General features: G+C 39.4%; 1 protein-coding gene across 3 annotated transcripts in view; it reads left to right on the forward strand.

The window, feature by feature from the left end:
* Window positions 1-8,141, forward strand: part of RABEP1 (rabaptin, RAB GTPase binding effector protein 1) — a 44,571-nt gene extending 36,430 nt beyond the window's left edge. For all 3 annotated transcript variants that reach the window (XM_062592692.1, XM_062592693.1, XM_062592691.1), the window contains exons 12-18: window positions 1,039-1,137; window positions 2,049-2,189; window positions 2,922-3,111; window positions 3,405-3,460; window positions 4,373-4,471; window positions 5,281-5,397; window positions 7,500-8,141. In XM_062592692.1, the coding sequence (XP_062448676.1) occupies window positions 1,039-1,137; window positions 2,049-2,189; window positions 2,922-3,111; window positions 3,405-3,460; window positions 4,373-4,471; window positions 5,281-5,397; window positions 7,500-7,601 (804 nt within the window). In that variant the 3' untranslated portion in view covers window positions 7,602-8,141. The remainder of the gene's footprint in view (window positions 1-1,038; window positions 1,138-2,048; window positions 2,190-2,921; window positions 3,112-3,404; window positions 3,461-4,372; window positions 4,472-5,280; window positions 5,398-7,499) is intronic.
* The last annotated feature ends 2,636 nt before the right edge of the window (window positions 8,142-10,777 follow it).

Here is a 10,777-nt window from a genome sequence, read left to right on the forward strand (position 1 = left end):
GAATTGTGTTTTATCTAAAATATGGTATGCTTTGTTAGATCTGAGATTCTTTTTCTGTTAATCTGTTACGGAGATGATCATTGGAATTTGAGTAATGTGTGGAAGTAGCCCCGTGTTCTTTGTTACTGAGTTGCTGTTTATACCACTTAATCAGATCAGTATTTGCCACACAGTTAATGGACTAATGGTGAAGATGCTCAGTTAATGAGGATCTGAGTAGGCAGATGATCCAGAATGTGCACTAGACTTACGATTGTTTAAAGTAATAGCCAGATGTGAAGATATTTTTTTCAGTCTGGGATGTATACATGGCTCTCCTAGCACAATGGAGCCAAACAGTACGTGTGGTATTTGTAGCTGTAAAAAAGAAGTCAGCTTACATCTGTTAAAGATTACAATATGGGAAAAATACTTTTTATACAAGACTTTGGATTTGCTTCTCTTGAGCTGAAAGATTTTCATTTTTCTTTCTCATGCAATATTTTGTTTTACTATTGAAGTAGCAGTCATCAAAGTTGGTCTCCAATGATATGGATAGGATTTTTCTTTAGCTGTACTAGCATGCTCTTATTAAGTAATGCACAGTTGTGCTGTTAAGCATGCCTTGCTGTGGTATTGACTTAATTGTAGTTTTTGAATATCTGTGTTTTCAGTAAAAGGAGTAAAAAGTTAGTTTATCTTAAAGAAAATGCTGAAAATTTAGGTGGCAGCTTTACAGTTTCCCTTCAGTGGCTCTGAACTGTCTTACATTTGAGTTTGATTAGAATTACTTCTTTCTTATTTAGAGTTTTGTAAATAGAAGGTTAATATATTACTGGTATAGAATTGTAGTGTCTCTTTACTTCTTACTGATTGAGCTGTGCGATTGCTTTACCAAGTAAGCCATTAATGAAAGAAATTTTAGTGGATGAATTTGAAGTTTCAAAGTGTATGTTAGGGATGATAGGGGAGAACATAACTTCAGTGTTTATTTCTTCTTCAAATCTGTTTCATGGGCTGTATCCTTATCTCTGTGGATATATATATTTTTTTTTTAAGATCTCTTCACTTATGGCTAAATGTCAAAAGTCAGAGAATTTCCTCAACGAACTGCAGCAGGCGTTTTCGCAAGCAAAGAGAAGTGTCCAGGAGCAAATGGTAAGACAGCTTAATCCCAAGGATCGGTTGCCGATGCTGTTTGTCTAACCTTGGGAGCTCACTGTGTTTGTAAAGGACTGTTTGTCTTGCAAACTAGCTACACCTGACCAGAGAGAACTGTGCATTTTAAACAGGTGAAGGTACTGTTAAACAAGTGAGTTCTGACAGCAAGAGTGGAACCCAAAACAGTCTGTAGGCTCACTCTTTAACACCCTTTGCTCAACAGGCCTTGCACAGAGTTTCTTAATTTCCATCAGCACTCCTTTCTGCCGTATTCCCAAGGAGCTGCTATGGTTCAGGCTCTGTGGGAGAAATTCTGCCTTTGGAGTTCAGTCTGACATTCTGCCTTAGTCTTTCAAGTTAGGGTGCCAAGTATCACTTCCCAGTATCTTATATGGGAAAGGGATCAACTATTTCAGCTGATGTTTTCCTCAAAATACAGTGGGAGACAGATACCTAACACTGAGAATTTCAGATTGAATGTTTAAAGTTTTTCATAACCTGATCTTACAGCTGAGTTGCTGGGTGATCTTAATAAACAGTATTGCCAGCTCCAGAAACCACGTTTAATTTTTTTCCCTGCCTGCATGATCACAGCTACCTAATAGAAATGGAAAAAAACTGGGAGATACAACAATGCTGTATTTATAGCTTGCTTTCTCTTGCCTGCCTGTACAGTTAAAATTCTTGATTTTATTTCTGGTGCATAGACATGCTAAGCAGAAGTCAGATCTTGCTGATCCACACAACCCTTTTGCACTGCTTCTTTATAAAAAGTACTAATTCACCAGACTTCTGAAAGCTATGGCAGCAAATATGATAAATGGGGCATGAAAAGATTTGACCCGAAGTGAGAAGGTATGGTTTTTGTATTATTTTATTTTATTTTATTTTATTTTATTACATTGAAGGCTGTCCTGACGCAGTCAAGGGAGCAGGTTTCAGAAGAGTTGGTGAGACTACAGAAAGATAATGAAAGTCTTCAAGGAAAACATAGCTTGCATGTGTCTTTACAGCAAGCTGAAGATTTCGTTCTACCAGAAGCCACAGAGGTAAAACCTTTAAAAATCATTAACTATTAACACAATAAAGCATGTGACTAGGACTCACTGGAAGAAGCTTCTTTAATAAAAAACTGACTCACAGTGAACAGTAATTTGGATTTTAACTGTGTAAGTCTGTGATGTATGAAATCAGCTGTCCGATCCCACCGGTGATTGTGAGCAGTGCCATGAGCATGCTTCAGCGTATGGACAGGTGATAATAAAACAAGTGAGATACCATGGCCTGACAGCTGGTTTGTTGTCAGCCAACTGCCAGCGTATCCCAGTTAGCTAGTTTAAGCTGCATTTTGCAACTGGGCGCACAATTGTTCTCTCACAGTGGCTTCACTGTAAGTGTTGATTTGAGTAAATTAAGGCAATCGCTTTAATTTCTGTTCAGATCTTACAGTTAAGAACCATTAATAATCCTGAGTCCTGAATAATGGTGAGCCTTATCATCCTTTCCATGCCCGCTCCCTTACACTCAAGCACATGAGGTTTAAAAGCATGCAAACAAGGGGAAGCCCCAAGTCCATACAGATACGGATCTTTATAAGCTCTTTACCTACCATGGCCAAGCCAAACATGAGCAATTCTGTTTTAAAACCTTTCTGGATAGAAGATCTGGTATGCTAAGACAAACCTAATAACTTTTTCTTTGGCTTGAATATTGGGAAATACAGTATTGTATTTATCTGAAGATCCTGCAGTAATACAGCTTCTTGCTAATCATTGATTCAGGAGCTCCGTGAGCTGATTTTAAAATATCGAGAAGACATAATTAGTGTGCGGACAGCAGCAGATCACCTTGAGGAGAAACTGAAGGCGGAGATTTTATTCTTAAAAGAACAGATTCAAGCGGAACAATATTTGAAAGAAAATATAGAGGAAACTCTACAGCTGGAAATAGAGAACTGCAAAGAGGAAATAGGTGAGCAGGGGATAAAACAGCTTCAAAATAATAATATTAGGAAGTAGTAAGATAATTGAAGATTTCTCTGATTGAGTAGCTTTATCTGCATTTATTAAAAATGACCATTTTTTCTTAAAAGATGCACCCAAACTGTGCAGCTGAAAACAAAAGTACCACTATTTATTTCCCCTTGACATACCTTTGATGTGGCATACATTTAATTGTCCTTTAAATATTAACAGAAATAAGCAGGAGCTGTCCTGTTTCTTACACTTTTCTTGCATTCAAGCTTTAATATTTTTGTTTTTCAGCTTCCATTTCTAGTTTAAAAGCTGAATTAGAAAGAATAAAAGTGGAAAAGGAGCAGGTAAGGAGCCCTTTCACTGTGGATTTTTATGTCTGTGCCTAAAAGAATAGGGTTTTCTGCTCATTCTATCAAGTGTTTGAAAGGGACGCTGTGCTGGTATATATATATATGTGTGTGTGTATATATATATACATATATATATATGTATATTTTTTGAACTCAACCTCCTCATATCTGAAAGATGAACTTGCTTCCTGCTGCCTCTGAGGTGTCAGGAACATTTTAAATATATTTTTGTATAATGCTTAGTACATCCGGTATTGGGAGGGAAAGCGAGCTAGGATAAAAGATGTCTTGAACACTTTAACACTGCCGTTCCTTTGTCTCCATCTGCTTGTGGGGTACTGGAAGGCTAACTTATTGGTGGAGTTGCTCTTTCCTTTCTGTAAGCAAGAACATCAGTTCTTGTGTTTTTGTAAATGTTCTTAGTGCACATGCTGATGCTGTATGCTGTCGTAGTGTTGTAACTAGCTCTGTGACCGTATCAGAAGAAACAAAGTCACACTTGGAACTCAGAGGGACAAAATTGCTGTCTCGATGCCAGTGTAGATTGGGCCACGTTCATAGATCTGTTACACAGCAGGTGTTTTGTCTTCTCATTAATCTAAATTTTAGGTTACCTAATAATATACCTGGTAATCTGTAACCTAAGCATCAGCCTTGACCATTTCTCTCCAGCTTCAGAAAGAAAAAGACATACATAGAAAGAAGCAGGGGGAGGGGGAGTTGTTATTTGAGCATCTTTCTAAGTATTTTTAAGTCCCAAGAAAGATATTCAGGCTGGATGCTTCCTGCACAGAGGGACTGTGTGAAATTAAAGTATCAGGTGTTTTAAGTTTTGTTGTTTTTTGGTTTTGGGTTTTTTTTGTTTTATTTTATTTTATTTATTTATTTTTTTTTTGGATTATACAGTTGGAAAGTTCTTCACAGGAAAACCTACAGCAGCTGGAGAGTCTGCAGGAAACAAAAAACACCCTGGAAGAGCAGCTGAAGAAGGAGACAGCAGCAAAGGTAGCTGTAGTGTCTGGTTATCTGGCTCTTAAGTAGATATGCATCTTCTTTGATGATCGAACTAGTGGTCAAAGGGTATTACTACACAGGAATGGAAAAGGAAGCTTTTTAATGTTAGCTAGTATTCTGACAGTGCATAGTCACCTGCAATAGTTACTGTGGGGTACTGTTTAAAACTCTGTCCCAGTCACTGTGTATTCTAAAGCAGTGGATCTGAACTGTTGCAGCTTTGATTATCTGTTCTGGTTAGGATATGTCTTCCAAAGTTAGGCTTCAGTAAGATTTCTGCATATAAAAAGCTTCCTGATTAACCAAACCCTGCTTTGTATCCCTTGAGACTTTTGAATAAATGACATTTTGCTCTTGCTGTAGGAAAGAGCTCTACTTTGGCAGTTGGATGAATTAATTGTGATCTCTCCCCACCCTCTCTCCCTCCACTTTTTTTTTTAAGGCATTTTTGACTAAAACTTAGCAAGATAATTACATTTTTGCCAGTAGATTACTGCCATCCGTCTACTGTCAGGCTCTGTTAAAACTCAGAAATCTACTGGGTTTTTTTTTTTGAAGTCCTTTGAAGATGATTTACTTTTTCACATTTTAACCAATTTAATCTTGACTTCTCTGCTGGATGGTAACCCCTCTTTTGCAGTTAGGAAAACTGAGGCAGAGAGTGATTGGTTTGACTTCTTGCCAGGCATCTGATTGTAACTGGGCATCCTCATTCTAGTATCATGCTTTAATCAGCTTATACAAGCTTCCCTTTTTTGTGTTCAGTTTAAGTGTAGCTTAAAGAATCTTTTTGTCTTCAGGCAAACCTTGAACAGCTGGTGTTTGAAGAAAAGAATAAAGCTCAGCGGTTGCAGACTGAATTGGATGTCAGTGAGCAAGTGCAGAGGGATTTTGTAAAGCTTTCTCAGACACTTCAGGTAAGGGAAGTTTGTAAGATGCTACTTCTGTTCCTTTACTTCCTGCGAGGCTGTGTAAAACAAGAAATACGGTTGTAAATTTTCTTATGTCAGTATTTATGAACAATCTTTAGAGTTATTAGCATAATTAGCTAATCAGATATTCCTAGTATAATACATACACTATATATATTATTTATATATATATATATATAAAATATACATATGTATGTATGTATGTATACCATGAGACCCCAGCATTTCACTGTCCATCTCATGATGTTCTAATATGTAACTTCTCATAGCAACGCATCATATGCAAATATTTGAGTACAAAGATAAGAACTTGTTCTGTTTGGTCTGAGTATATGGAGTGCCACTTCTTCATTTTATATTTACTGATTTCTATTTAGAGTATCTAAAAATCTTATCCTTGCAATTGTTGCTGTTGCTCCCATGTATTTCTTCTAAAAATTAGGAACCTGTAGTTGGCACTGAGACACCATGAGACCAAAGGAAGGAATTTGGGCAGGAGTCATCAAGGCTAATTTCAGTTTATCAGGTTAATCTCTCTTTCTGCTGACTATAGAGAGATCCAAGAGAGAGGCGATCTTAGAAGGAGTGCAGAATGACTGTCTCCTCAGGGAGCCAGGTTAAATTCAGCTCACCTTCAGTGTCTGTTTTGGGAATTTTCTGTCCCTATACTCCCCATTTCATATCAAAAATGCAAAATTTTGGAGTCAAGTGTTTCAGATTTATCTGGAAAACAAAACCAGGAATACTGGAGATTGTTTACTAGACCAGAGTTTAGCTGGATGGACAAGAGAGAACTGTCTGCTTTTGTTCTGGCTGTTTCTGGAGGAGTAGGTAGTACAAAGGAGACTATTGAATAGTCCTGGCTAGTGAGATTGCTTCTTGTTTGTCGTTATCCCCTCTGTTCTTAAAACACTGCGTGGATAGTTAACCATGCAGTTCTTGGAGCAAAAACCTGTATGTCGCCTTGAAGATGTGAGGTGCTCTTTCAAAATCTGCAAGTAATTAACAGACCTACAAGTAAGTGTGTTGTACCTCTGCATTTTGTCTTTCCTGCTGCTGGGCAGTCATTACAGGTGATTTCTTAAAGGCTGGTAAGAAATAACCTTACGGGCTGGTGTGTTTGGTGCCTTGTGCTAAGACATGCAGAAGAACTAGCTAATCTGACAAGCAGTGGTTTAGGTGCTGTCTCCAGTGAGCGTAGTACAAGACCTGCTGCATTATACACGAAAGGAGAGATTACCATATATCGAATGAAGATTTTGGTTTCTTGATAGCCAGGAAGGGTTATTTCTTTTCTTGACCTTGTCAGTGGAGAGTCTGGGCCCATATCACTTGTGCATGAGATGTCAGCTGGCGCCAAGTGAGATATCAGCAATGGAGATGATGTGTGGGTAATGCAGCAGATGAAAATCAATTAACTGCCAGTCTGAAATTTTTAACAGAAAGCCTGGATCCTAATACAAAGAATATGAAAGCTTGAATCCTTCCCCTCCCACCCCAAGTTATGATCTCTTTACATTCACATGATTCTGCTGAGCTTTTTTTTTTTTTTTTAGTATATTGAACATAGACAGTTACCAGAAAAGCAAGTAACAGGAATGTGCTTGAAGATGGGACATTTAAAGCTTCCTCTAAAGCATTTTAAATCTGGTCTCAAGAGACTTGAAGGCCTGTGTCAGTTAGGTCTGTACTTGCCTTACATCCATTCCCTGAAAACTTACCCTGGTTTACACATCTCCTCCCAATGCTTTGGTCAGTATGCTGACTGTGGGTGGTTATTAAATTAAACGTGAAACATTAAATAAAAGAAATGAAACAGTAAATAAAACAACCCCCAGAAATTTGTGGGGTTTTTTATTATTTTAAACATGCAACTGTCTTCTGTCTTCCTTTCTCCCCCAACTCTTAGTCTTAAATTTGTACCTCTTGAAGCCCTGCATTTCTGTCGGTGATAATTTGATACTGCTTCTGCTTGCACAGGTACCAGGGGTTTGCTAACTTTGCCTGCCAGCTTGGTTCACGTTACAGGTGTGTGGTATTGCATCAATGCATTTTACCAGCTCATTGTGTCTCCTGGTTTTCTGTAGGTGCAGTTGGAGCGAATCCGGCAGGCAGATTCCCTGGAGAGAATCCGTGCAATCCTGAATGACACAAAACTGACGGACATTAATCAGCTTCCTGAAACATGACACCCTGATGAGCGAGCTCCAAGGCTGCATTTGGGGTTTTTAACTCATCTTTATAGCAACATTAATTATTATTTAACTCTAACCGAGAGAGCAGAAGACAACAGAGGGGAGCAATGACTAAGTTTTGTTTCTAGAGGGGAGAAGATTTCGTACTGGGCAGGAAGAGAGCACAAGGGTGACTTGCAGTGTAGGAAGGAGAACTTTCTAATGGAAACACTAATGAGGTGTGGTGTTTCGTGTTCCACTGAGTGGGATCAGTCCTTATGTTCTGAAAAACTTTCCCCTCTTTCAGCCAACTTCGTAACCTAATATAGATTTTTGGAACGTTTACCTCTTGTCTTTCCCTCTTTCCTTTTCCCCCCACTACTGTGATCAAAGTAGCTGCTGGAAACCATATTGTCCCTCCAAAACGTTGAAGAGCAAAGTGGTTGAAGTTTTTCTGTTTGAATAGTCAGTAACAGTATTCAGCTAGCAGAGAGAATGAGGTGTAGAGTATGCTGTATGAATATTTTATATTAAAATATGACTTTATTAGCAGGACACTGGATATTGATCTTATTTCAGTGCTTTTTTTTACCATTGACTTTGTGTTGAAGAATCTGAGTGCTGCTGAGATGTGGTGGACGTGAGCGAGCCGTGCGTATCCTGAACAGATAAATGCCAAGCCAAAAAAACAAAAAAAAAGTACTGAGAGCTTAGCTCCTGGAACTTTTTTCCTTTGAATTCTCATGCTTAAAGAAAAGCACAAGAAATGCACTGTTTTTTTAATCTCTTCTCACAAATTTAATTTTAAATATGGAATTACAACCAGTGCTTTCTCATCTCTGGAGCTGAGCAGTATCTGTAATCCTGTCTCTGTGCAAAAACCCTACGCATTGTCTGCACGTTGGCTTGGGGTTTATGCAGATCTGTGGTGGATGGCACCTGAGCAGAGCTGTCGAGGTAAGATTGTGAATGAAGGAAAGTCAGCTTGACCGGCCGCCGCTTCTGGGTCAGTTTAGTAGTGCAGAAACCAGTGATTGCATTCTCGATCGTAGAGCACAAAATGCACTGGAGCTGCATTAATCTGCTGGTTCTAGTTGAAAAGTACAGTGCATCTCTTATTTTAAAGTATGGTATCATGGTATTGCGTAGAGGTGACTCCTACACTATCTCTTGTTTCTATAAATATACATTTAAATTACACTATGTGACACAACAGCAGAGAAGAAATGCTTGTGATTGATCAGGTGCTAGGATTAGGTTTCTTGTTGTATAAATACACAGTGTTAACATGGCCAGTCCTCCTCCTTTTTCTCCGTTTCCTGCTGTTTGAGGTATACAATTGGATGGCAACGGTTTCTTTTGGGTGGTGGTAATAGTGGTGGTGCAAACAGAGCTCTTAAACTGGCCTCTTGTTATGACTCAAATAGAAGAAAGGAAGCTGAGGCAGCTGCTCATTACTGTCCAGGATTTATAACCTAGACTTGCCTCCGTTGTTTGTTGTTTTTCTTTATATACTTGGCTACAGACTTGAAGGTAGTGAGAAAAAACAGAAGCAACAGAAAATGTTTCAAACAGTAATGCATATGCCTATTTTTAGGTGCTTAAATCCTATTTTTAGCAGTGTCAGTTCTGCTAATAATGTAAAATTAGAACCAGTGGTTTTGAAGAGGAATGCCTTAAACAGCCAAAAAAAATGTGAGCTCAATTGCTTGTCTTTTAATGCTAGAATTAAAGCATTTTATTCACCCTGGCAATTAATTCCTTTCAAAGTCCTGACATCCAGAAGCCCTGTAATCCCCTGTTACTAATGACCAGACTAATAGACAGCAGAGTTGTCATCTTTCAGATGGCACTTAATGTCACTTCAAAGTGAAATTCAGTTAAATGTGGCTTAGGTTATTTATCAATCAGCTATTACCGTTTTACTGGGGTTTTTTTTTTTTTTTTTTTTTTTTTTGTTAAATCTTTCTCAGTATTTGCTGTACAGTGAGGTGACAGCAGCTGCCTCCAGATGCATAAAATTGAATACCAGATGTTTTGGATTTAGTTTATGAATGGATAAGGTCTTATTTTTGTGGATGCACATGGGAAAAATTTAGGCCTTTATTAGGATCTGTAGACTGAACAAGCTTTTGCCTATATTCCCTTCCTTCCTGAACACTAACTCTTAGCTGGTTACTGATACTTAACTTGTGCAGCAGTGTCTTAAAGAAGAAATCACTTCAGCAAGCTGAACACTTGAGGAAATGCACCTGAAGACCTATGCAGAAAATAACCCTTTAGCGGCGGTCGCTGAGCTGGCAAGGAAGCAGCCGGTAAGGGCGTTTCCGCATCCTTCCCTGGTCTAGGTGTCAGTGCCCGTTCTCAGCTGGCCGGCCTTGCCACACACAGACTTAAACAAGCGTGGCCGTAGCTGGCCGTGTTGGGTTGTTCTGAGTAGTACAGGGTTGGTGTGGTGCTCCCATAGCGTGTCTTTGCAAATCGTGTACCTGGCGTAGTATTGGTGTGGCGCTGTCAGACCGCAAATAGTGGCTGCAAGGTCTCTTTCCGTAGTCCGTAGGGAAAAACGGGTGAGTGGGGAGGTTGTGGTCGTCGTGAATGCCGTAACAGCCTTAGCGACTGCGGATTGGTGTTTTGCATGTGTGTGTGTGCATGTGTGTGTGTGCATGTGTGTGTGTGCATGCTTGTGCATCTTCTCAGTAGACGCATGTGGGTCTAGTTTGAGGAGGCTGGAGGCGTAGGTGGTGGGGCACGAAGGCAGCTGAGAGGTGAACCTGGCTGGAAGGGGCTGTGTTGGCTGCTGTCTTTCTTGCTTTTAAACCAGGCACTGCAAAAGGCTGCGGAGTAATTTTTTTTTTTTTTAATTTGATCCAGTGAGGAAGGGTATATGGTTGTGGTGTGACTGTTTTCCTTTTTACCACCTTAGTCCATCGTACACCCTAATGTCTTTATTTCTGTTTAAGTACTAGCTATGACAGTTTTAGCACTGGGCTGTAAGAAAGAGTGATCTTTTTTTCAACAACTCATGCAAGTTAGGCGTGTTTGCTTGTGTGTGTGTGTGTGTGTGTGTGTGTGTGTGTGTGTGTGTGTGGGTGTGTGTGTGTGGGTGTGTGTGTGTGTGTGTGGGTGGCAGGGGGTGGGGGATGTTTAATGACTGGAAACCTGACTGCTCACAGAAGTGGTGGGAGACG

The sequence above is a fragment of the Rhea pennata genome, chromosome 20 (assembly GCF_028389875.1).
Source record: "Rhea pennata isolate bPtePen1 chromosome 20, bPtePen1.pri, whole genome shotgun sequence".
NCBI classification, from domain to species: domain Eukaryota; kingdom Metazoa; phylum Chordata; class Aves; order Rheiformes; family Rheidae; genus Rhea; species Rhea pennata.